A 27,772-nucleotide genomic window follows, 5' to 3' on the forward strand; every position below is an offset into this window, starting at 1 on the left:
ATGTTTTCACTTGTTTTTCAGATAATTCAAAAAGTGAGCTCCGGTGAAAGCAACAGCACAGTGATCCTTGACCACACTTCAAATGATGTTGGTAGCGATGCAAGTGTCCCTGAGCTCAAACGGACAGACAGTATCGACGTAAGTATACTGTATCTGTAAAATGTAATATACTGACACAAGTACTACCATGATATGCAGGGCTTAAGATTGCAACTCAAATGGTCGCAAATGCTATCTGTATTTCACAGCAGTTACAAACAAGTTGAAGACATTTGTTGTTGTTTGATGTAGAATGGTTAAAAAACACAATTATTCAATGATGTAGTTTTTTTCAACTACCAAAACTGCACAAACAAACTTGAAGATGTGACAGTAATCAAGTAAAATATTACTACTACAATTAAAAATGATGATAATAAATTACCTGTACACCTCTGCTGGTCCAATATTAACATACACATCACAGCTTTTTTTGTTTTTATTATGGAAAAGAAAGTAGTAGACAAACTTATATCTGAAATATTAACTGTTTTTCACAATCTGTAAACTCTTTTAAGATTTATTTGGATACCTGCGCATTTAGGAGTTATTACACAAAGCAAGCCCTGAAAAGTTTAATTAAGTAGTAAATGTCAGAATTGAGAAAGCAGAAGTAAGGAAATTAAGATCTGGCTAAATCAATGGAATAAAGAAAGTGTGGGAAGAGAGTTACGTAGCACCAAACATTTAATGGGAATATTTAGATAAGAAGTTCAGTGTAAAAAAGACTGTGTTTCATAAATTAAGCACTCCTTTTCTCCACCAGTAGCACACATTGATAGTGTAGAGCATGTTCCAGAAATGGCAAAAAGACAATGAATGAATAAAAATACTACATGATCAAATCTCCAAATGTACATTTTGTGTTTGCAGGCTCAAAGTCGTAGGATGCGGCGCCTTCAAAAATTAAAAGAACACCATGATGCATGTGAGCAGAGATATGACAACGCTCAAGCAAATATGTCAACCAAGGTAAAAGGACCTGAATTGTCTGAATGCAACTTTCAATGAACTACACTTTGACACAACGTACTTGTCAAAATATTTACTTATAGACACTATTTTATACACGTGTATATATACGTGCATATATACACGTATATATATATATATATATATATATATATATATATACCTGTATATATACACATATATACGTGTGTGTGTGCGTGTATGTATGTGTATATATATGTATGTATATGTATATATATGTAGATATGTATGTATATATGTATGTATATGTATATATGTACATATATGTATGTATATGTATATATATGTGTATATGTATGTATATGTATATATGTATATATGTATGTATGTATATATGTATATATGTATGTATGTATATATATATATGTATAAATATATGTATATATATATATGTATGTATATGTATGTATGTATATATGTATATATGTATGTATATGTATATATACATATGTATATATGTATGTATGTATATATATGTATAAATATATGTATATATATGTATGTATATGTATGTATGTATATATGTATGTATATGTATATGTATATATATATATATATATGTATATATGTATACGTATATGTGTATATATATATATACATATGTGTATATGTATATGTATATATATATATATATGTATATATGTATACGTATATGTGTATATATATATATATGTATATACATATATGTATATATATATATATATATATATATATATATATATATATGTATATATATATATATATATATATATATATATATATATATATATATATATATATGTATGTATGTATGCATGTAAAATTAGGACTTCTCATCCATAGTTGTTAACCTAAGCGCCTACGCTGAGGATGCCAGAGTCTCTTCCCACTTCTGAGAATGTTAACACCTCATTTGCATATTCACAAGGTTTCTGGGCTGTGCGGTCGCGGCGGTGAGGCCGACGCCACTTTACCCTAAAAATAACCGCCAATCCGGTTAATTATGCAAGAAAATGAACTCCCAAAAAGTGATGTAGAAAGAAGCATCTCTGGGTCGCAGTTCTGTGAAAATGGAAATTGGCATCATATTTTTTTTAGCTTTTTAATTAAATGCATGCAAACAGGGTGCACTCAGCCCCCCAAAAAAGTATGTTGTGTGAGGGGCTGTCATCGACAGACTTCAAGATTATCTCTTACACCTACGCAATTGAAACGCTCTCATACAAATGAACAAATGACTCAAATCCTGTCAATTACTACTGAAATTTTCCCACTGACACACAACTGAAAGGCTCTGTCACACTACTTTTTTTTTGCTGACACACAAAACTTAAACCCGCTCATGCCCACCACTGAAATGCTCTCACATACTACTAACTTTTATTCACTCACATCAACTACTGTATTACTCCTACCTGCATTTTTTTCACTCTCATTCACTCCTGAAACGCTCTCTCAGACATTTATGCTCTTATACATGACTGCAACGCTCCCACACCAACAACCAAACCGCTCTCATACACACAACTAAAATGCGCTCATGCCCACTACTGAAACACTCCCACACACTACTAAAATGCTCTTACTCACAGATTGCATGCTTTCATTCACAACCTTCTGTAACATACTCACACACACTACTGAAATGCTCCCTCACTACTAAAATGCGCTCACACACTACCACTTGAAACACACACAGGCGCATTTTCTTCAGTTATTTTTTTCCATTCACACACACTACTGAAATTCATTTATACATGAATGAAAACTTTATTTTTTTGTGCTGATACGCACACTCTCACACTACAACTGAAATGCTTTCATACACACTACTAAAATGCTCTTCACACGCACAACACTGACATTTGTTCACTTACATTGACCACTGTAACCGTAACCCATATAACAGCAAACACTCTCACACTCACTACCGAAGCAGTCTCGCTAACACTACTGAAATGATCCCACACATAACTGAACTCCCACATCATACTGAAATACACAGATTTAATATACTGTAACATGCCTTCCTTTAGTTAGCATGAGAACATTTCAGATGAGTGTGACCACAGAATTTGTACCTTTTTTCTCTGCTCTTGAACATGTCCAGATGGACATGGAGCTAGAAGGGTTTAAAAAAGAAAAAAATCCAGTGTGATTAATAGCTTTTTCATTTTAGCACTGAAAGCAATAAAAAGCTGGAAATGAGAACACGCCTGTGGACGTGTGATACGCGCGCGGGCTGTAGCCAAAGCCTGATGTACTTGCACTGCTGATTACGGAATTAGCAAAGACAGCAATTATTCACAATCGTCGCAGGAACCGAACGGCATATGTGCGCCGTTATGGATTCCATTTACATTCTGACCGGGGAATCTCCTCGAGAGCAAACACTGTTCAGGTTAACTAAACCTTTTATTCACATACCCAATTTAATGAAGTATTGATAGTATTTGGTTGTACAGCACATGGTATCCAACCTGACGTAGTCAAATTCTTCAGAATTCAGGGAGCATGGTGAAACTTAAGCAAATAGGGATGGCAGAGTACTAATGCCTGCCTTATTTTAAGGTATCAGGTTCTTGTAGAAGCTCCTGATACCAGACACAGAGACAAAAAATATTGACATTGCGTAGGTCCGCTTCGGCAGTAGATGCCACTATAGTGAGTGTGGCAATTAGCGCATCGGCAAATGATCATCCGCGTCAGAAAGAAAGGTCTTTGTTCACAATTTGTTTTCATTGTGTCAAAGAAATTTCAGTTATCAATAGTACTGTACTGGAGGTGCGGTGAGTATTCAGAGAGGGAATACTTCTACTGAAAAAAAAGTGTTATTGAACATCCCAAAGAGCAAATAGATAGTTGACTTTTGGTCAAGTAATACTCTCCAAGATGACTTTTGCACTATATGATGGCAGTGAACTCAACTCAGTGAACTCATTTGAACCCACCACACAACGAGTAGCAGCTCGACAGATAGTACACAACTCTTCAAAAAGTGGCTTGAGGCTGTTTATTGCCACTTAAAATTGTCTGCTATCATATTTCTAACATAATATGCGAAAAGCCGTAAATGGGCTGACAAATAGCATTAATGTAGAAGTTTTGTAATTTGAACACAAATATAGCAATACTCACAGGCATATATTCTTTAGCCCCCGCGAAGAGCGACTACTATTACTGCAGCTTACTGAGGAACTGAGACCATGTATATGGGTACATACTGTATGTGTTTTCATAAGTGTGTAATAGAGCCGACTGCCACCAAGCGGCTCAGGCGCACATAAGAGAAGGAGCAGGACAATGTCATGAAAACTAACCTCTCCATTTTCACACCAGGCTTTCATCTCTTTTAAGCATCTGCAGCCTCAAACAAGCTTGTCTCAGGTGTTTTAAGTGCTCCTTGTGGTTAGGCAAAGTGATATATTTACATTTCTGCTGCTCATTATTCCGGAGATGACCTCCTGAGTGAAATTATTCTACATTTCCAGTCGAGGAGGACTCCATTTCATCATCAAAACAGGCTGTTTTCTCAAAGTATGTTAATGAGCTGCTATTAAACGCTGATAGTGGCGAAGCATTAGAGGGACTAATGATTTTGTCAGTAATTACAACAGCAATAGGGCCATTTATTAGGATTAGGCCGTGTAATGCCGTGAAGCGTTATTCCTCGTCGCCTTTATATATGTTTTCATTCATTTTCTCTCACAGCTGCACAACACCAGCAGGGTCTGCCCTGAGGCTACAACACGCCATGGTTGCAAAGTCTGTTGCAAATTCACATCATGAGTAGGGAACAAAGGCATGACACATTTGGAAATTAGTGTAAACTTGCTGGTGGAGCGAGACACAATAAGCCTTTTTGACTGTGTGGTGTAATACCACAAAAGACTGTTGTCAGGGTTACGGAGCACATTTTGATTGGCCCCATTTGTGGATTTAGACTCACTGAGCACATCGTTACATACACCTGAACAATTTTCACAACCAATATACCGTATTTCGTAAAAGATGCCTGAAATATTAATGTGTTCTATGTAATGTTTATTATTGCGGTTGTAGTAGTGTAGGACTGCACTGTATTAACAGCCTGGCTCCTTATTTTTCTCAGTCTGTTTGTCCACACGGGATTCCAATTCTAAGTTGTTGTTCAAAGACTCTTTTTACTTTGTCCCGTTTGGCCAACTTAGGGCACACTTTGATGCGCTTTTTTTGTACCGCTTATTTTTTTGTTGCTGGGAGCGCCTGGACACGGCTAAAAGGCTTGGCCAGGTGCTTTTCAGCTTTGCCCGCCAATTATCGCGGCGACCAGGCGGGGGCTGCCTACAGTGGAGCCGCAAGGCCTGACCATTAGTTTTGTCCTTCAAACAACACAGCACAGAGGAAGTCTGTCAAGCGGTCTTGAAGAGTGACACCTTGCAAATTGTAGAAGGGAGTCAGGGGGAGTTGATGCTCAAAGCATAGAATTATATGCTAGAGATATAAGAATAAAGAGATCCTTTTGAATTTTTTTGTTGATGTCACAACAAAATGATGGAGGAAATGATGACAACAAAGAAAGATACAAAACTCCTGGATTTGCTTGGGGAAGGACACAGATACGATTTTGTAAATGAAAAATTGACAAATAGTCAACGCCTCTCTACCCCTAAAAGGAATTTGTACAAAGCACTTAAACGTTGCAATCATAAAGCACCAACTCAATGCATATAGTCTGTACACAACCATGTTACATAAACTGTATCCATACCTCACTGTATTTTGCTCAGCGTGTAGCTAAATAAGGTTATCAAAATATGAGAAAAAACTCCAAATATGATCCAGTGCAGTTTTTGTCACTGTAAACTACAATCACAGATATTAACTGCCAAGGTGGTAGCTAGCTCAGCCATCACGGTCTGCTTAAAGTGTCCATCTAAAGCTATCTGCCACTGCACATTTAACATCAGCACAAAGCCAAATTGTAGAGGCTCCTAAGTGCACTTCTATCTGCAGGACGGCTGTTAGAGCGCCACCTTTAAATCATCGTCTGGGAACCATTTACGAGGAATCCGGGTGAACGGCGCGTGTGTTGTCCAAATAGGTTCTGGCGTATGCTCCGCATGTGTCCAATAGCATATAAGCCCCATGCTCATGCATTAAAAAAAAAAAAAGGAAGGAAAAAAATGTTGCTGAGGTGTCATCTGGATAACAGCCAGTACAGTTAAGTGGAAACAGAGGGCGAATCAGCAAAGCCGGGGAGAATACAGTGGAGGAAAAATACAACAGAGCTGTGAAGGCAATCTATTCTGCGCAGTTCCCTGGTGGCCTAAAAGTGACGCTGGCCAAACCTTGACACGCAACAACCTAGGAACATAACGGCACTTTTTTGGGGCTCTGGAAAAGCTACAAACAGTCACCTTGGAGTCCAATAATTAGCCCCAAGGGACAGAAATGAATCCCTCCTCAATGGCTATTTCCAATATTGTGTCCTTACAGACAAAAAAATAACACACTTCTCCAACTTCCTGTTAAAGAAAAAACATCTCTTTCCAAATGAACATTCATAGACTGCCGAGGTTGTGCCAAAGCAACAGGTGGCACTCTAACTGCCGACGGTAACAACCATTCTGGTCAGTTAGATGTATTCCTGGCTCTTTGGAAAGCCTCCACCAAGGCAGAACTGTAAATAAATTCCACTTTTTGTTCATCTGTTTGCTTTTTTAGCTATAAGGCTCCTTTCTAATTCATCAGAAATACAAGTGAAATCCAACCAGCATTGATGTCTATTGAAATGAAGTATTGTGGAGCTGCTGGTCTGTAAATATCAAGCTTGTAAATAACTGTAATGGCGAACACGTCCCTTAAGATGCCGGCAGTGCAATGCTTTGGATTTGAGATCAGCACAGCTTTTGAGTAGAAGATAAAGAATGGGGGGCACTTTTATTTTATTTTTTTTAATCAATTATGAGGGACAAACATGCCAAAATGTTGAACGTTGGAGAAGGTTACTCATCTCACACTCTAAATAGTTATTAAGATTTAAAGATTTTTTGAAGATTTAAAATTTTAAAAGCTTGGACACAGAACAAATTAAAATCGTGAGCTAAGGTACCACTGCTCTGTTGCTAACACACAAACATACATAGGACAAGACCGCGAAACGGTAAAAATTGAGTTAAGAAAATACGATTAAGATTAACCGAATAGCATACATTTTTCAAATAAGCACATTTTCTGCAAGCGCGGCCTTGGAAGACTCGCATGTAAGATCACCACCTGGGGGAGTGCGAACACTCCCAGCTCTTACACTCTCAGTACTTCACCTTGCTCAGAAAGCCTGTGCTTTAAAAACAAAACAAAAAAAAGTCCAGTATCTAGTTGAACTGTTGGGACCCTTTAGTCAGGAGATGAATACCAGAGGGAAGAATAATTTGAAATGATAGTCCCGCCCACACGGCAGTGAAGCAAATAAAAAGCTGAATCATCTGAGAAACTTTCCCAAACTTTGATGATGGCGGAAAGGTGCACTCTCATCTGACTTTCATCCATCTCATTGCCCTCAGAATCTAAAGCTGAGAAAAGACACCCCCCCTACCCACCTTCCCCACCTCAAATGATAGCTAATCAGCACCGAGGATGAGTGACAAGGTCCAAAATAGCTCTCTTTTGGCAGCTTCAACTTATAATTGCTTCCCGTGTTAATAATTGGGACCGGGTACCCCCCCATATCGCCACGTGCCCCCCGCCCCCCACCCCTTTGAAAGGCAGCATTGCGGTCTCCCAAGGTCATAGCTAATGTATTCCGGCTTGCTTATTATTTATAACAGTGAGGTGGATTTGGAGGAGGGTGGTGCTGATGGGGGGGCACTTTTGGGAAATGGCACAGCATTCTATGAACACCTTCATTAGTGAAATGAGGTGACATCTGCTACACAATGCAGGCATGGAATGTCAACACTCACCCACCTGGACTTCGGCATGCTACTAGACATGAGGCAGAGAGGAAAAAGTCACACTTTGCATCGCAAATAAGTCCCGTTGGAGTCCAAATTTTCTGTTTATTTTCATCCAAATAACAAAAGTGCGATATACCGAAAATAAAATTCCATAAACCATGTACTGCAACTCCAAATGTAGCTTTTTTTTCGACATTATTTAAACTTACACAATTTGTAGATTCATGTTTTCTTCGTATAGTGCAGATGCAAAAATATAGTAACAGTACTACAAAAAGTAAGTAGGTACCTACAAATTTGCATTTGTTCTTTCTTATCTGATATAATAATGACATGCCACAACATTTCAAGATAAGCGTGAAAATTCCGTGTACGCAAAAAGCAATTTATGATAAAAAAATAATACTGTAAAGCATGCAACAGTTGCTGGAACACATGCAGTTTTTTGGGAGGGGGCAGGGGAGGAGGCTGTTGGAGCAGTGCATAAACCAACAGCCATAAAAATATTAAATCTAAAGCCCAGGTGTTCGTCATAGAGACGACTTTTCCAGCAATGGAATGCTTTTAACACACGCGTAGTCTGTAAGTGTTGCATCGAGAAAAGTTGCAAGCTTTAGCACTTTTTTTTTTTTTTAAACAAACCCACATACCCTGACGTCAAGATCATACGTGCAAATGTACTCACTTTTACATGGAGCCGCGGGGGCTTCCGGCATGTGTGGTCCCGTTATTCCAGCGCGGCACCTCGCGGATCCGAAGCGAGCAGAAGCATGCTGAGAGAAGCACTGCAGCTTGGAGTTCGAGGAGAAAAGCACGCTGCACACCGGCTCCCTCCCTCCCTCCCTCCTCCCTTCCTTTTCTCCTTGCTCGCTGGCTGCGCACAAAGAGCAGGTTGGTCCTTCTGACACCAACAACATGTCCACGCGTTCTGGAGGATGACGATGGGGAGGAGGAGGAGGTGGAAGTGTCGCCTTCTGGCGTTGAGAGGGGCATGAGGCTCACACGCCCCTCAGCATCCTCTCGCACATATCGAGTGAATCTTGTTAGTGCAAGAAAAAGTCATTTTTAATGCAACCATAAACACACACATATGTAAATGACATCAGCTGTAGGACACAGCAGACACAATTATACAACAAAAACTCTTAAGTCCTGAATAAACCAAACCAAAGCTCCGGAAAGAAGAAACAGAGCTCAACTATTGAATCTTACATTAGCTCCCTTGCCGACGGAACAAGGTCATTTTCCTAATAGAAATTGTCTGCATACTTGTAGTTTTTGTGTCATCCTGCTAGCTAAAATACACCACTTTTCTACTTAACACAGGACTGAGCTTGGGTTAGCTCAGGTTTTTCACTTCACAACCACGGAAAACATGCGGGCATTGACTGCATTGGTCGGAAGAACATGCTAAAAATAACAACCAAAAAAAACAAAGGCTGAGAATGCAGGTCTTGTCAGCAACGGAGAAACATTTTGTAATAGGACTGAAAGCAGCCTGAAAACACAACAATGCAGGAGTTACACAGTAGAAGACATTTCTTGAGTTTGAGTGACAAGCAATGGAGCAGCAAGGCGGTCAAGGTCAATTTGTTAGGTACAGCCCTTTTGCCACACCTTAAAAGGTTAAAAAGTGTCTACGGAACTTCAAAATCTTTTTTGGCAAGAGATGACATATATTGCCCAAAGTCATTTGGGATAGAATCCTGTTCACAGGTGACTTATGACTAAGGTGACTAATGAGGACAAGTGCAATATAAAACTAGAAATTGCAATTTCTGGTGGAATTGCATGTGAATGCTGAATGAAAAAAAACAACAAAAAAAACGAATCATGTGGAATGGGAAGATGTGGAAAGATATGGAAGGATATCAAATGATATTGAATGAATTGCAATGATACTGATGAAAAATGTGCAATATATTGATGACATTGAATGACATGGAATGATGCTGAAATATATGGAATGAAGTGAAATAGTACTCTATTGAATGATATGGAATGAAGTGGAATGGTATTGGTGATAAAATGTGCAATATGTTGATGAAAAATAATAGCCCAAAAAGTTACTGAATGAATTTTTGGAATGCGTCGAGGTTGGAATGGTGAGAATAGGTGAGTGATGTAGAAGTAGAAGCATTTAAAAAAAGTGAGGAGAATAAAATATAATAAAGTTAAATGGTGCAGAATAATGGATCATATATAAATCATTTTTGTGTAGTGGATATTAAAAAAGACAAAGAAAAACACTCTTTAATAGCAGACGAAGGAGGCAGAGAATGTTGTCACGGCAAACAAACAAATGCAGTCAATCCCAATCCACAGAGCATTTTTAAAGCAGAGAAGTTGCATTACAAAAATAGAGAGTGTTTGCTTTAGAACAAGTTGAGATTGTATCTTATTTCAATACAACTTTGATTTGTCAGCAGCATGCCTGGGAGCAAGTGCTTGTTTACACAAAAGATAAGCCCCCCTGTGCGTTGCTGTCGTTCGGCGACATTTGCATTCAATCTTCCACTCAACAGATGGGTGAGCGCCGCTCGTGATGGTTACTTGACAGGCCAGCTGAGCATAAGGTCCGCTGCACGACTGCGTGTGTGCGGGCGTGCGGGTAATGTGCACGCATCTGCTCTGAATGGTCTCAGTCGATTAGATGGCCGCCATCAGGTATTGTGACAGCCATTTTAAGGCTTCAGCAAGGAGCAGCAGACCAAATGATGAATGACACGGGAAGCTCCACTTGACTTATGACCATTAATGTCTGCCGGGCATTTTTGTCACGTTTTAAAATGCACTCACAAAATGTTGGGGATATTTAGTTTTCGGTTGAAATATCCGGATGAAGCTAAAATGCCTTTTTGTGTGTCGCACTGTTCAATTTTTCAGGAGCGGAATGCCAAAATTCGCAATTTAAAACTTACAACAACAGAGATAAGAATTATAGGCAGAATATTTGACTGTTTTTACAATGCTTTTTCTCATTAATATTTGTTTCACTTTAAAACAGCTTTTCTCAGATGTCATATAATCTTTGACAGAGTTGTATTTTAAATATAAAAAACTGTTCACATTGTCATTATAAGGTGTCGTGTGTCAAATTTTGTGGGGAAAAATATGAATTCAATTAATTTTGGAATGAGGATGTAACATACCAATATGTTGCAAAAATGGAGTGATGTGAATACTTTTTGGATGCACTTGCAGCACAACCAAAATCAATGGAGCTTCGGATAGATTCACAAAGATTTGGTTGATTTAACCTCAGTTACATCAGAAATCATTCCTTCTGTTTAAATAAGATAAAAGGCAAATTATTTATGTGCGCCACGTCGCTCCAACTAAACTCCACATCATTCATCTTTTTGGAGAAATCTCAAAGCGCTTTGAGGAAGTTTAGCAAAGTGCCAGTCAAACCACATTTGTATGGAAAACCGACGCTGAAGGTTACTATCCCCCCCCCACCCCCCCCAAAAAAAGACGCTTTTGAAATTCTGATCAACTGGTTGATTCATGGCCTGCCAGTCCCGACTGGTTTGTTAGCATGCCTTTGTCCAAAGGTCATGAAATTTTAATGTCGGCTTGTAATGACTAAATTACAAAATAAAGGCATGCGATGAGATTCGTGCACTTTCTGCTGACCTGGCTGATCAATACGAACTATTCGCCCCCGCAAATGCTCACCCGCTGATGTTCAATTAGCAATGAATGGAAGATGGATTTTGCTCATTTCAGGCCCTTGCTGGAATTCTCACCTTCACATGAGTTTTGCAGCAGTTTTTACCCAGGGACTATATTTTTATTATACATTACTCGTACTCTTTTCTCGAACAATGACAACCAGAGTGTCCTCGCTTGCATGAATATTTCACAACGTCTGATACATTGGGTAGTTGGAATGGGTGCCAGAACATTGTGTGACCTACCTGGACTCAAACTGGATGAAGGCTGTGCATATACGTGGGTCCTTGGAAGCGTATGTTATACGAAAGCCAATATCTTAGGCTGAACTTTAGCCTCAAATGTGCTTTCAATCTACTTTGTCTTGGTAACAGATGGAAAACCATCATTTCACTGAAAGAAGTAAACATAAAGCACTGGCGCTGCACTGAGTGCAGTGATGAGTGTGAGATTGAGATGCACGCTGGGGTTCAGATGCTGTTATCTACAAACAAATAGTGATGTTGCACACATTTTCAAGCAATACAATACATCATTTTATCTTTATGGACACAATAGACTTGTCATTCGGGTGAGACCTTCTGCTTTTCTACCTTTTGACTTTGACCTTCATGGCACCCAGTTAGCTTCTTATCCATTAATTAGCCCTCGAGGAATGGAAAATGACAACTAAGAAAATCCCGAACCACATAAAAGGAAAGTCCAAAAAATCCAAAGGCCATTTTAGTCAATTACAAGCATGGCGAAAGTCATTTCTAGAAAATACATGATATTTAAGAAATGGTCCTCCTGTAAACTTGACATTTGCATTCAAACTAAAATTGTTGAAAACGGATGATGCTACCACGCAAAATGAGCGGAATAATAAGTAGCAGATATCCGCCAAGATTGAGCTGAATGAACCTCACTCCTTCCTGCTTCACTGAGGATGACTGAAGACAATGGGATCATAATAATCATAATTCTCATGAAAGACATGAAAACAAACTGTGGAGCACCTTGTTTTTGGTTGTTTGCACAAAACCAACTTTCTAAGGATGACATAAGATGACAGCATCATACGTTTCCTCACTCCCATCTAAAAACATACACAAAAAATTGTTTGGGGTGAATTTACTCACATCACATCATTGTTTATTATGTTGTGATTCATGTAGAATGTAAAAAAACAGGATTCCAGTAGAGGTTTGACAGGGAGCCCTTCCTTGAGGGGTTGATGCCATAAAAGGAAGGTTGGTCAACCAATTAAAATGATGCAGAGAAAAGTCCCAATGGGTATTGTTGTACAATGAGTTAAAAAAAAAGAAAAAAAATAATAGGTAGGGATGTCACAATATCAGCAATATCGTGATATCGCAATATTAAAATTGCCACGATGTATCATCGTCATCATGTCACGATATTAATAGCAGCAAATATGTTTAAAAGCCCAAGTTGTTTTCCATTTGTGCAGTTACAGCACCCTCTGATGGTTAGATTATTAGTCCAGTTTAATTTGATGCATGACTGGCAAAGCCAGTCTTTGTGAATGCTGTTATTATGTACAGAAACAGAATATTGTGCTTTGTTTTTCATATGAGCTTTTTTTTAACAATATCGTAAGCTTTTTATATATCGCCAACCTCTCCACGATATCGGGATAATTATCGGAATCGTGAGGTTCTGATCGTCATATCATATCGTGACATCCCTAATAATAGATGATTAATACTTTTTGTTGGGGGTATTTTAATGGTTTAAACTATTATTATAGGCAATTTGAAACATTTTTAGGTATCCTGAACAGGATGTAGGGTAGAACACAAATGCAAAACTCAGAGGCAAAAGACAGTTCCAAAAAACACAGTTTAATCGACACACTGGGTTCGGTACACGGGTTGGCAGCCAGCAAAGGCAACTGGATCCAAAATGTGAGGCAAAGAGACAAGGTCAATAATCAAACAGGGGCAAAGCTTACTATGAGTGAGTACAAGCGAGAACAAGGACTGGTGGAACATGACGACAAGGTCCTATGGACTGGCGATGACCCAGAATGAAACACGAGGTTAAATGCATGAGGTAGTCTAGGATAATGAAACAGGTGAGGAAGGCACATTGAAGAGCTGGTGAACACAAGGAAGGAGGAGCTTGACACACACGACATTGCGAGAGCATCGGTTACTTCCTACTCGCTACTTCATTATCCGTATGAGAACTTGATCCCTAACTGCGAAAATGGCGAGTGTTCACTGTATAAGTCAAACAAACTACTTTGAATCTCGCCATTGTAATCTATTATAATCTTTTAATAGGCAAGGTTACGCTCTTTTTCTGCCAGTCTAGTCACACTGAGTTGATCCAATCAATCAATGGACTGTATTGCAGCGAGCTCCGCCCTTTCAGTACCATACCCGACAGTCAGTACCTCCTAACATTAGGATGCCAGTGGTATTAATCTGTTACAGACTCCAAAGACTGTCCACATTTTTAAAAACAGGTTTCTAATAAAGAAAAATAAGCACTGTATTGTGTAAAAACATTGTGAGAATGAGACAGAGAATGTAAAGAAATGAACTGGTTTTATAAAATGCAATTACTGCTGTCTTAAAAATAACCCAATATGGGTTAAGAATAGCTAGTTAGTCCATTATATGGAAGGACTCTGTATGTGAATTTTGGCTTCCTGCAGCTGCTTGCAAATGTTCTTATTTTGTTTTACTCTTTGTCTCATTCAGTAAACGTCTGAAAGTGCACCGGCGTCTTGTGTCAAGGTACCATTCTACTGTACTAATTCCTGGAAACTGAGATTTATGCCAGGGTGGAATCAGGATGTTGTCATAGCCCCACAACAGCACATCAATAAGTCGCACGAAACTTTTACTCTCCGTCAGCCAAATAGTGAAGATGTGCACCCATAAATCAAAGTTGGCACTTGAAGCTATTGGAGGGCTGTCGTTTTTATGTCCCGGGGCCATGAATATGACGCAGTGTGAGACATGTACGATTGAGTGTTGCGGCTCCCGTGTGGCAGCGGGTCCACGCGAGACGCAGAGACCCCGTCGGTGTTGTGCACGGTACATGATCAATTGGCTGCAGCCAGCAGGAAAGTAGCTTCTCCTCTTCGGGATGCCATTATTTCAAATCTTTGTCCAATTATATTAGGCTTGCAGGGCCAATTTCTATGAGGGTGTGTATGTGTTTGTAAGACATGCAGATTTATTAGACAGGGTTGAGAGCCGGACTGGGGTGTAATCCAAAGTGCTCACTGTCAGTAAATGTAGTTGGAGACGTTGTGAGGATAAACCAGGAATCTCCAAGGAATGGTGCTAAGACTCGTCTTGATTTTTTGGGATTGGGACTTTTCCATGTGCTATGTTCTGACTGAAAACATCAAGCCGGCTGCTCATCTAATTAGGTCTTGAGGATGAAACTGAGTGTCTGCCTTCACTTGATTTCTGTGCTGTAGTTCTCGGCGGAATCACTGCGTGGCTAGCAGCTGGCATTTGCAGCGCGGCGGCATTGGAGAACTGGTCCTGCTGTTTATTAGCGCCGTGCGAAGATGACGAGTTGGCATGAAATAAGTTTCAAAGTAAGAAAAAAAAAATTGCTATGAGTATTGTCCTTGAGAGAAGACATAGCAGGTTGCCGCGATAACGCATATAGTGGGGTGAGTCACTCATTCTATTGTAACCAGCACATAAGTAAGACAACCTTCAACCTATTATGTCTGCAGTTTTATTTGTAAAACGCCAAATAGCAATGTGTCCATACTGAGAAATACCAAAGAAAGAAAACTTAGCGAAGACAACAGCGCTGGTTAATGCATATTACAAATATGGCCCCAAGTGAATGTAAAAAGTATGTAGAGTCAATTTAAAACTTATTTGTAATCAAAAACTGGAGGACTTAATTTACTGTAGAAAACTATATGGAGCTATTGTTTTCATGCAACTTTTTAGACATGTTGACTACCCTGGGTGCTCCCTGAACTTTTAAAAATGTTATAACATAGATATATGGTATATTGTCAAAAATATATGGTAATAATATCAATGATTAAAAAAAAATCAACATTATGCAACTCTGAAAAATTGTTCAATGTGATGCTTCAACAAAGTTAAGAGTTTTAAATTTTAATATTTTTATTTTGATGCCAATATTTTTCTTTTTACTGTAAATTAATATCGGCTCCAAATATCAGTTATCTGACTCCTTGACTAATAATAATTGGTATCTCTATCAGCCCTGAAAAAAAAAACATATCGGTGTATCTCTAATCGATATTATTGCGATATTTAAGATGTACCTAAAGAAATGTCATTTTTATTATCTTATGAAAGATTTTTTTTTTCATGTGGCAAAATAAGTAAGCTCAATGTGTTCTTAGCCTCAACTGCAATTCCCCTAGCTAATGTCCAACTATTGGGTGACGATGCGCATTTAAGTTTGCAACCGACTGGCAAATTCAGATAAAAGCATATATCGTATTTCCGGCCAATAAGCCGCACCTTTATATAAGCCGCACCTATCTATGTTGAAAAATTAGATACCGTATCGGCCCGAATATAAGACGGCCCTGATTATAAGACGACCCCCTCTTTTTCAAGACTCAAGTTTGAAAAATGTTTTTTTTGAACACCAAATTAATTTTTATACAGAAAATAATTACAGTACATCTGAAACAAATGATTATAACAATATATTGGAGAGAAAAGGCATGTTATTTTGCCTCATTCAAATCTTAATATCTGAACATTTAAATATGTGAACTAAAATGCAATCACATTCGTAAATGAATGGCTTCTGGTTTTTGAAATGTAAATAAACCAATCCATTGTGATCAAACAACAAAATTGCAACAACTGCATTAACCATCAAAGTGAAGTCTAACTGTAACTGTAGTCTTGAAACAAATCTGAATAAGGAAAAACATTGCAATAAAATAATGCAAACTGGTTTAACTTGAGAGTAGTTGAGATCTATCATGACAGAACATTACTTCTCACAGACAATTATCTGCCTCGCTGTGCTCAGTGTCGCTGTTCTTAATCCCATCCTCTGGCTCCTCCCATAACACTTCATCCTCACGTGACAGGGGTTGTTTTGGCCTGCGGAGACAAGTTCAGCATTCGCTTCAATGATATCTGGCGCCATCAAGCGTCATGAATGGGTATAATGTCTAGACCCCGAATATAAGGACGACCCCCACTTTTTCAGTCTTATTTCAATGCAAAAACCACCATCTTATATTCGGGCCAATACGGTTTACTGCATTTGCAGAACGACTTGGCACTGTAAATGTACATGATGAGTAAAACAGAACAGAACCAAGAGAAAATAAAGTACTTATCTTAGTGCCACTGCTGAAAATTATTGCATGTCTTTGCAATATGCATATTGCATTGGGCCATATCGATATTTTTTTTATATTGTGCAGCCTTAGTGACATTATAAAATTCTACTACGAAACATCTAGCGCTTCAGTGCCACTGTGCAGAAATAAACACTTTACTATTGTACTGAATTGTGTTATGACGGACAAAGAGTGTTCTAGTACATGAACCTTTAGCTGGATATGACGGATATCGAATAAACGCTCAAACGGCATTCCGCACATGATCACAATTGGCACTAGCGAATGATGCATTCATGTCAAACTGGTGTCATGTGGGATTAAAGACAAATGGCATTTTATGTGAGGGAGCGAATGCTGCAGCCGTGAGGTGCGCACACACACATGCGCGCACAAACACCTGAGGATCAAAACAAGTGTGGGGATTTGGAGGATGGGACTCCCATCTGCTATCCACTATAGGCTTTTATCCTCCTCTTCTTCTTTTCACTCTATTTCCCTTTCAGCCTCTCCACTCTGCTTGAGTGTTGCCGGTGTGCTAAACAGCCTCTTTTGCCACATTTCCAAGAACTTCAAAGCGCGTTGGATGTGTACGCTCGGGAGGGGCTCCCCGTCCTGGGAGCCCCGTGTTTCTCACGCTGGCTCCCGAGGTCTCGAACGCATCGCGCCTATGTGTTCCGTTGACATTCAAGGGAGGGCCATGTTTTACCAGTCTGCTTTGACTTCTATTTTTCGGTCATCGCCGGCTCCAATAATAAACCGCCGATGTCAGTCTGAAGAGGACACAAAAGGTCGACATATTAATTGCTTTCCGTTTGACATTTCACACCGCGCCGGCGCCCTTTTGTCCCGCCTGCTCTGTTTGTGTCTGTCTTTTACAAAAGCAGTTGGACTTTTTCTCACCTTGAGAGGGTACGGGGAATGGCAAATTTTCTCACGGAACACGATGAGAACACGAAGGGTTTGATTGTGTCAAGAGATGCTGGGATTTTCTCAGCTTTATGTCTGCAGCCACCGCATCGAAGAGGGCTGAAATTACAAGGGTGCTCAAGAGGGCTTTAAGCGCGGCGTGCAGCATGCATGAATGAGTAATGAGGTCGTAAAAAAACGAGGTGAACCAAAATCTTGGATAATTTCAATTTTCCCCACTGTGACTGTCACAGCTCCATACCTTTTTCACACGGTGTTGTTTTTCTTTTTCTTTTTTTTATCATAGAAAACAACACCCCCAGACGTAATTAAATCGTTTCGCGACTAGTGTGTGCAACGTCTACATAAGGTGGTGAAGGTGAAGGATGCTGTTATTATTGCTGGCTGTGAAAGCAGAGTGCCTCGCTCCATATTTATTTTATCAAAAGGCTTTTTCTACCAATGATCACATAACAGTTTGAAATGTGGTCGGACTCTAATCACAAGCTATTACAGTTCTCTCAATGTGACCAGCTGACCTTCAGCAAATATGGTTCAAACACATGAAAAGTAAGAGTAACGTTACACCTGACTGTGAAAAAAGAAAAGAAATGGCGAAATTGTAGTTCAAATATTCGAACCCCAAACTTGAAACTGTGAGGCAGACTTGCTCAACACTTGAACACCATGCTGCCTAGTTCATCCAATCATTTATTTTCCATACTGTTGGTCCCCATTCGTGACGCGGGTACGGCCAATCCTGGCTGACGTTGGCCCTGGACTGGTTGTCGGCCAATCATAATATTGGAAGTTTACATGTATATTGTTTACATGTTAGCCATACAGTCAAATCAATTCCTGGTGCACTGTAAAAAAAGTTGGGTGAAAAATAATCCAAAATGGGTCATAAAGGAGCCAACGCCACTTTTTGGGTTATTTATTTAACCCCAAAAGTTGGGTCAAATGAATAACCCACACAACAACCCAATTTTGGGGGGTTGTTTGTTTTGTACAAAACCACCCAATTTAGGTTAGGCTATTTATTTGAGCCAACTTTTGGGTTAAACAAATAATACAAAAAATTGGTAGTCCCTTTCTGACCGGACTATTTTTGAACCAACTGGTTTTAGAGTGCAGCCAGTTGTTTGTATAAATATAATATACAAACAACTGGCTGCATGTATATATGTATATGTATATATGTGTATATGTATATATGTATATATATATATGTATGTATATATATATGTGTATATGTATATATACGTGTATATGTATATATATATATATGTATATATATATATATATGTATGTATATATGTATGTATATGTATATATACGTGTATATGTTTATATGTATATGTTTATATGTATATATATATGTGTATATGTATATATGTATATATATATGTGTATATATATATACATACATATACATTAACATATATATATATATATATATATATATATATATATATATATATATATATATACACATGTGTATGTGTATATGTAATTAGAGCTCACAAACTATGCTCAAAGCAAGCCATGGTAACGAAAACATTATTGAAAGACTGGCGAAAATAAAGTCTTCTTGCCAGTGCCAAATTGAGACTGGAGAGCTGCAGCCTCCCTCGCTTGACGTTTTCTTTCATAAGTGACCTTGAAAGGGGAAAAAAAGGAAAAAACAGCCTTTGTGTAAACATACTGCAGCGTCTCAGTAATTACAGCGGAGTTTGCAGTTTGGATTCAAGACGCTTCCTCCTCCTCATTCTCTCCCTGACCATACAGTAATTGGATTATTCCCACATTGTTTATTCCTTAATTTCCTCATATCTGCACTTGGAAGCCGGGCGGAGTATTCCCACAGCGGCGGCTCTTCCCTGCATGGATATGTGTCAAAGAAGAAACAACATTGATCCATCATATATCATCGAGAGCATCATATTTAAACGAAAGCATCTTTGCTTTTACATTGATTCGCTTTCAGACAAAACTTTGAGCTGAACTCATTAGCGAGCCGTAAAGATGTTTTCATTCCCTATCCGATGTAGAAGATCAATACAAAGTGGAATTTGTTAGACATGCATTGATTCCGCACTGACAACAAATCAATTTCAGTCATTAGTTGTTTTTTTTTTAATAATATTGACATGATATATTTTCATAATTAAAAAAAAAAAAAACGTTTTTATTAATTACATTATAATTTCTAAAGTAATATACGCTTGATCTCGTCACGCCGCTTGACTTCCTTCCTACTATGAAGCGTGCAAATAATTGCACTGTATTTCTTCATCTTCCTCTTGAATAATTTATAGATCAAGGTTGGAAAACCGCTTTGCTATCAGGGACCATTTCAGGTTTTATAAAGTCCACCCAGGGGCATACTTAATTCCTGACATACATCTTCTCAGGGTTACAAACTAGTTTGCTCAGCGCCGTGAAGATATGTGGCACCGCAGCGCAGTTCTTACAGAACTTGTCATTTTTCATTTAATTGTTTAATATTTCATGGCCTCGAATTTTTTTTTCTTTTCAGACAAATGTTGACTGTGATTAGGACTTAACTACCACGGCAAGTATTTTAGTGATAGACTAGGCCATTGTTTCACAACCTTTATTGAGCCAAAATACACACAGGTAGGCAAAAGTTACTATACACTCCCTTTTTTCAATTTAATTTCCTATATCTTTTAGACAGGGAAAAAAGCATTTGACAGCTGAACTTTGCAGTTTTTGTAAGCACATCACTCCCTTGGCTACGGCTCACCAATTGACACTGGAGCAGTGTTGCGAAATTGCCACCTGTCAAGAAGTTTTCCTGTCCCTGACTGCAGTTCAGCGCCGGTTGGAGAAGCTTTGTGTTCATCACAGTGCTCCGACATCTGTTTGAATTTACGCTTTCCCTGGCAAGTTTTGATCAGGATCTGTTCTTTATTCCAGATTGTTGAGTATCTGCCTGAATAATACCTGAAACCGACCCTTACTTTATTCATTTTTTGTCTTGCATTAGTTGCGGTCTTCAGAAAGCACTTCACTGCTGCTGATTAATTATACATTTAGACACAACAGCAAATGGATCTTATGCATGGTAATAATGAATAAGTCATCTTTCATCATGTGTGACCCACATTCTTTTTCTATTTGTAGCATGAATAGGATGTGAGGCTTGCTTTTTAACTACCGTAGTTCACTGCCGGCCTTTCCATCCATTCCATTTCAAAGTGTGATGTCATTGTCATTTGTGATAAAAATCCATGTCATGTCGCCGGGCTGACCTTTTCTCAAAGTGAGCTGACAAGTTCAGAGCTGACCATTTGCGTCGGTGGAATTAAAGCCCCCCTATGACAAGGCGAGGTTAAACAGGCTGTCAAGTGCCAAGTGGGGCCATGTTTTCTTGGCGCAACACCCATCACACCCGAGAGTGGCAGCCAGAAATAAAGTGGCAAGGTGAAAACCTATTGTCCATTCACAACAGCAAGCACTCAAGTTAGCACAAAATGTACCGTTTAGTAATATATGTAAAAAATTAAAGTCAGTGTAAAGTGACTACAGAGATTTGTTTCAAAATAAAATTGTACGTGTTTGAAGATTATTGCAGAAAATGAGCACTATGTATAATTCATCTGTGGAGATAAACAGCTTTTCACCATTTCAGGTTTTTTGATTGGATGTATAGTATATAAAACGTGGGGTTACATTGGGAAATCTATTGGATTCTTGACCATTACCACTGCATCAAATCCAATATGGAATCATTCAAAAAGAAATAGATTCACAACCCGTAGTTAGTAGTGTTTTTGCATGTGTACTCGCAACGAAGACGACGGTGACGACACGCCCTTGTTCAAAGCAACTCCAGATGTCACTGAGCCTCATGTTTATTAATTATAGACTATATATCCTGGAGCTGGCAGGGGAAAAATACAATTTGCCGTCGCCACAGGAATTCATCCTCGCGGTCTGCTTCTGGCCCGTTTGTGGATTCTACGGGTGTCTTTCATTTTTATAGCGGGAAAGGGGGGAGGGGCGTTGATCCCAGATCCAATTTACAGACAAGATGAAAAGCCAACACACATGTCGGGAGAGGAAAATAGTTACAACGGACAAGTCAAAAGTTGTTCGCAGATTGATGGCTGATAAAACCAATATATACACTACACGATAATGCTTTGTGAATGATGCCGATGATGGAGAACAATTATACTAAATACATTTTGAAACTGTATTTGATTTATTATGATGATTAGTTATGTTGGAATAGCTTTGACCCTTAATTTTTTTTTTTTTTAAATAGAATAGTTACTCAAAGAATAAGATGTAATATGACAATAACTCATAATTATTTTATTTTGAAAGTAATAATAGAATCACTGTCTAAAAAGTGCCCCTCACTATCACTATCTTAAAAAAAAGAATAGAATAAATAGTTGAAACCGCAAAATAAATCCTAATATGAGGACAATTTCTATTATTTTGTATTTTTCCAATAAGAGAATGAGTAAAATAATATACAGTATTATTATTGTTGTTACAGTAAATTAATTAATTACAAAACTCCAAACCTGATTTGACTAGACTTTGGGGATCCTGAGACAGAATCAAAATAAACAATCATCATAAAGTTTTTATTATGAGCATTGATAATGGTGATAATCTGAAGTTGTTGTGCCCATCATTTCTCTATTTTTGTGCTACAACTGACTGAAACCCCACACCCCCCCTCCCATAAACGTGTTTACAGTGACTTATTTTTATTTGGGGATGCCTGTGGAAGCTTTGCACCAACAGGTTGGAAGCACATGAAAAGTGTGCAGCATGTGCATTATTCATTTCCAGACTGCAGTGATCAAAGTGAGTGTGCCGTGAGTCTTCTTTGCCACCAGACCTACCGACACCCTGCCTACCAAGCCTGTTTTATTTGACTGACACAGCCCCTGTAATCCACCATGCCGGAAAAATTCCAATTTCCCCGTTCACGGATATCGCATAATCAGTGCTGCTTCATCTGGAAATGAACAGCAAGGCAACCAAAAATAATAACAAACATCATCAGGCATGCCTTCCGCGTCGTTCTTGAAAAAAAAAAATAAATAAAAAATTCCACATTTCCACATTTGCGCTACAGCACACTCAAAGGTGTGCTTATCCTTAATCTCCTTTGAAAGCCCTCATTTTAAAAAATCCCCTCTATCAAGGAGAGGTGGGAAGTGTTTTCCCGACTTAATGCACTCACCGGAGAATACAGCGCGGAGGCAGGAAGGAGCAATGACTAATACATAAAGATGAAGGCAGGCTTTTTGAAGACAAAACCAATTACTTTAGCAATTTCCGAGTCAGAGAGTGGACAACGGGTCACTTCGCACAGATTGTCCACGAAATATATTAAGTATAGAGACCTTTCTTTTTTTTGCTTTAACAGCAGAAGCAGAGAAGTAAAAGTACAGTAGCGCCTCGAGATACAAATGACCCAATTTACAAGAAACTTGACGTTTTTTTTATTGATACTCTCAGTTGAAGGTGACTGTCAAACTAAACAGTAAAAAAAAGAAATTACACTTTGTGTGTTCAAAAACACTACACAGCTTTGCCTTAGGATAGTCCATTTAGCTTAATGCTAACCAACAATGCAATACTCCATTCACAAGCTAACAAAGAGCATCTGTGTCGCGGTGTTATGACTCTTCAATGGGTATTGAAAAAGAAATGGTGGAGCAACACATGGAGGACCATGAGTAGCAAAATTGAATTAAAACAATAAATAATTCAACATGTGGTACACGATTTGAATCTATTTCATGATTTCAATATTTCACTATTTATTCGTATTCAAATTGTCTCCTATCAAACTCTTTGCAGGCACTGAATTCAAATGAATGAATCCTTAAGTATAATTACACTGGTCAACAGCTAATTTTAATCAGAGATGGTTTTATGTGTCCCTAAACGTAATTTTGACGCTGATTTAAAAAATGTGTTTACTTTTTTCGAGCATATAAGATTTTTGATGCAATACGAACTTTACCATGTGTTGTAATTTTTAGATTTTAGATTTTGAATCAGTGCAAAAAATTCATCTAGAAAAGTTTACTTGCATTTCTGATTTAAAAATGTGTTGACCAGCGGCTACTAGAGTAAATGTTGCCAGCAGTTTTATCAGAATTTTGATTTACAAGCAGTTTTTATCCTAATTTTCCTAAATGGCCTATACTATTCTGCAAAATAAACCAACCTAAATACCAACACTCTCTCTGGCTATTTAAATAACAATCCTAAAAATGGCAACATCCACTTTACCGGCTAATTCCACCATTTCGCTGCCAGCCCATGATGTTTCTTGTTGGATCGAGGACCGTTATCCACATATTGCATGTGTGTTTAACCCAGCTGTACACTGTGATAAGCCACCTGCCAGGTCTAGAAAAAAAATGATGTGATCAGAATATGAAAGCTCGAAGTGAAACGCTCAAACGTGCAGCAGAAGGGGAAATTTCAGACACGGGCGGCGATATCGAGCGACCTCGGTCATTCTCATTTGATCCATTGGCGATAAAGATATATGAATCGGTGCAGGTTTTATTTCTAGTTACAGTAAATGACCGGATAAAACACCCGTTGAGAGTATTAAGAAAATATCAATTTGTCGAGCAAGATGTGGTGTTGGGCTTTGCCCTTTGCTGTCTGAAGTGATGGAGTCATCTATGCAGATGACCCCATTCTGGCACAGCCAGCTACCGGATCATGAATCATCTCTCACTGGGGACTTGGCTGCTGCGGAAGCTTGTAAAACTCAGCCTCAATGTCCAAAAAGACAGAGAAAAATCCATTTAATCAGAAATCTTTTCTCTGTAAGAAGCTCTTACTCACGTAGTTGCTAGTGGATGTGATGAAAGGGGGGAAAAAACACCTCTGGAGATGAAAATATTCAATTAAACACTTCACAGTCTGGAGCATTTTGCCTGGCTACATGTCGCCATGAGGGCTATAATTTTGCAAAATGGATGGATGGTTATCTCCTTAGACTAGTGCTGAACTTTTTGGGGAAAACAACGACAGCTGTTTTGTTCCAAGGTTGCGCTAGAATTAATCATCCATTAAAGGCAGGATAAACAAATCACGCCGGGAAGAGCTTAATGAATAACTTGCGGAAAGTAGAGTCACTCTTTTAAAACAGGATTTGATATGTAAAAAATTAAGCTAATAAAGAGCAGTGATGTGTATTAAGGGGTGATGCATTCAAGTTATTAACCTGGTGATTAACATATTCATGAGGGCCTTGGCATCATTGCACATGGTCATTTGCCACTCTGGCAGTCACACCCCAAATGGACTTGATTGTATGTGGCAGACGGTGCACAACAAAATTAGCGTCTAAGCCAAAGTTGAAAAGGTTATTTCAGTAAGTTCATTTAATTTCTGATCAGCCATGACCTTCTGAGGCACATCGTGTATGCTCCTGTCATCCGCACAGCCCAAGGAGCAAGCGTCTACCTTCAGTCTCTCTTAATCAAATGCGACAGTGATGTTAAAGTGGCAGTATTCTCCGGGGTTGCGATCGTGCATGCAGCCCACTTTGACTGCGTGCTGCTATAATGTGCTAATGGGACCTCAGCCTGCATCATGAGTGAGTGCACATCTGAAGAGAAACAGTTACAAGTAGCATTGCCCGCCCCGTTTCAGCTACAACTGCAAGATTGTATCCCGCTGGGCCTCCTCTATGCTATGAAAGTTGTCAAAGGTAAACTTTTGACTGTCCTTGGGGTGCATTCATGGACTACCAATAAAACAAGACATCTCAAACACAGATGAAAAAAAAAGAATTGGGTGTGCAACAAAAAATGTTTTGAACCAGAAAACTGTTTATTGATTTTAAAAATCCGAGTGCATCGATATATATATATATATATATATATATATATATATATATATATATATATATATATACACACACACACACACACACACACACACACACACACACACATACACACAACATGGCTGGCAACGATTTTGCGACTCACTCCACAAGTTAAGGTCGGGACACCATACCGACTCCTAAACCCAGCAATTTGACAGCAGAACAATAACGATGAAATTCCTTTTCTGGAAGAAACATCGCCAACAATTACAAGTTTCTCAAAATATACCAGCAGAACCACAACACCGTTGCCAGAATGTAAGTCAAGAATCACAAACATGCATCTTGATGAGAGGTAGGAAGTTTAGATGAGAAGACGCACTCGGCTGTAATTAAAAGTTTTCAAAGGCAGGACTTGCTGGAAGGCTTGCATATTTGAAGACGAGACTGCTGCGCGTATAGCATTTTCAAACGAGCATTAACTGAATCTCCTTGGATTTATCTCTGCAGAAGTCAGCAAATATTTTGCTTTCAAAAACGAAGGCCTAATTTTTTAAAATGAATATGATGAGACTTATAAGGAGTAGGGACGTGTCAGTTAAATGAAGCAAATGTTCAATGAGAGATGAAATCACTGCAGGGATGCATGAATTAAATAAACACCTACTTTCAAAGTTATCCCCCTTGATAACTTGAACGTTTCTTAATAAGGCAAACATGAGCAGGGGACAGCTTGTTTCATGATTCCCCCCTGTATTCATGCTTGTCATCACTTTGACTATGCACAAAAAACATGCATAAATAATTAATGGGACGACTTCCTGTCCGCTGTTTAATTAAAACATATACAGACATGAACTTTATATAAAAACATTCACTGAGTTGCACACGGCCCAAAGACAACAACTGCTTTAATTAATATCTTAAAATATCAGCCGTGCCACCCTATTTATGTGTAGAGGCATCAATCACGCTGTCAACAAATGAGCTTTTTTATTGGCAATATTTATCTTGTCATTTGCAAATGTCAACGCAGTAAGGCCTTTTTTCGTTGCTGTGACAATGATGATTTAGTACAGTCAACAAAAACATGCCATGAAACATCTGATATAGTGATGATGCATTAGCAATGTTTCACCACCAAACTAAAGCATTACAAGAAAGTAGAATAGAGTGAGAGAGCAATTGACTTGTGCTAAAGATTATAATGTATAAATGAGAAAAACGGTGCTTCATATAATATTAGTGTTTAAATATACGTCTTTTAAACCTGGATGATAATGACTATAAATTATAGTATCAGTGGGCTCTAAATTTAAACCTTTTAATAATGACCTATTACCAACATAAGAATTATAATGTGCTGTTTCATTAAACGATGCTTCTACTGATGTGTTTCCTCATCCATGACTAACTTCATACTCATATTTAAGTAATTGGTATTGTAAATATCAATGAGGCATCCCGCAGAGTTAAATCCTGAATCCACTTATGTTCTAGTACTGCTGTAGATTCTTCTGCGTGTCTTTGTTTCTACAATTTCAAGGTATTCTATTAATTTGCTAAAATGATGATACACATACCCAGCACTACTCTAATACCTACAGGCTAAACATTGCTAAGTTTATGTGCTGTCTAAAAAACAGTTGTGTTTATCGACTTACAATATAGAGAACTGTCTGTCATCTTTCTTGCATTGCCCCTAAGTAGGCTATTAAAAATTCAAATTGAAAATGGGAACAATTGACGAGGTGAAAGTGCAGCTAGGCAATTATCTGCGCAAATAGACGTCAGAGGGATTTGAGAATAATTAGCCTGGGCTTCTCTTGACCAAACGCCATCCAAGTCCGTCAACCGTGCCAGAGGACAAAAACGGTGAAGCGGCTGAACTGTAAAAGCAATCACTGGGTCCCAGCATAAGACTGGCGCTATTCATTAGCATCTCGTTACTGCTCAACAGCTGAAAGTACCGCTTAATTGGAGCTCATTTTTGAATGTATTCATGGGATGGTGATTACAGCTGAGAATGAGGGGGAACTGGCT

At 38.6% G+C, this 27,772-nt stretch overlaps 2 protein-coding genes across 3 annotated transcripts in view; one reads left to right on the forward strand and one right to left on the reverse strand.

Moving 5' to 3' along the window:
• The window catches only part of st3gal1 (ST3 beta-galactoside alpha-2,3-sialyltransferase 1), a 43,430-nt gene extending 34,657 nt beyond the window's left edge, over positions 1-8,773 (reverse strand). Inside the window, exon 1 of the mRNA XM_086014895.1 lies at positions 8,635-8,773. The gene's annotated coding sequence lies outside the window, so the exon portion shown is untranslated. The remainder of the gene's footprint in view (positions 1-8,634) is intronic.
• The window catches only part of LOC147132208 (uncharacterized), a 40,310-nt gene that overhangs the window by 7,748 nt on the left and 4,790 nt on the right, over positions 1-27,772 (forward strand). For both annotated transcript variants that reach the window (XM_086014896.1, XM_086014897.1), the window contains exons 7-8: positions 22-138; positions 913-1,011. In XM_086014896.1, the coding sequence (XP_085871022.1) occupies positions 22-138; positions 913-1,011 (216 nt within the window). The remainder of the gene's footprint in view (positions 1-21; positions 139-912; positions 1,012-27,772) is intronic.

This window comes from Filicampus tigris, chromosome 18, assembly GCF_054856515.1.
Source record: "Filicampus tigris isolate MCC_2025a chromosome 18, RoL_Ftig_1.0, whole genome shotgun sequence".
In the NCBI taxonomy this organism is placed as follows: domain Eukaryota; kingdom Metazoa; phylum Chordata; class Actinopteri; order Syngnathiformes; family Syngnathidae; genus Filicampus; species Filicampus tigris.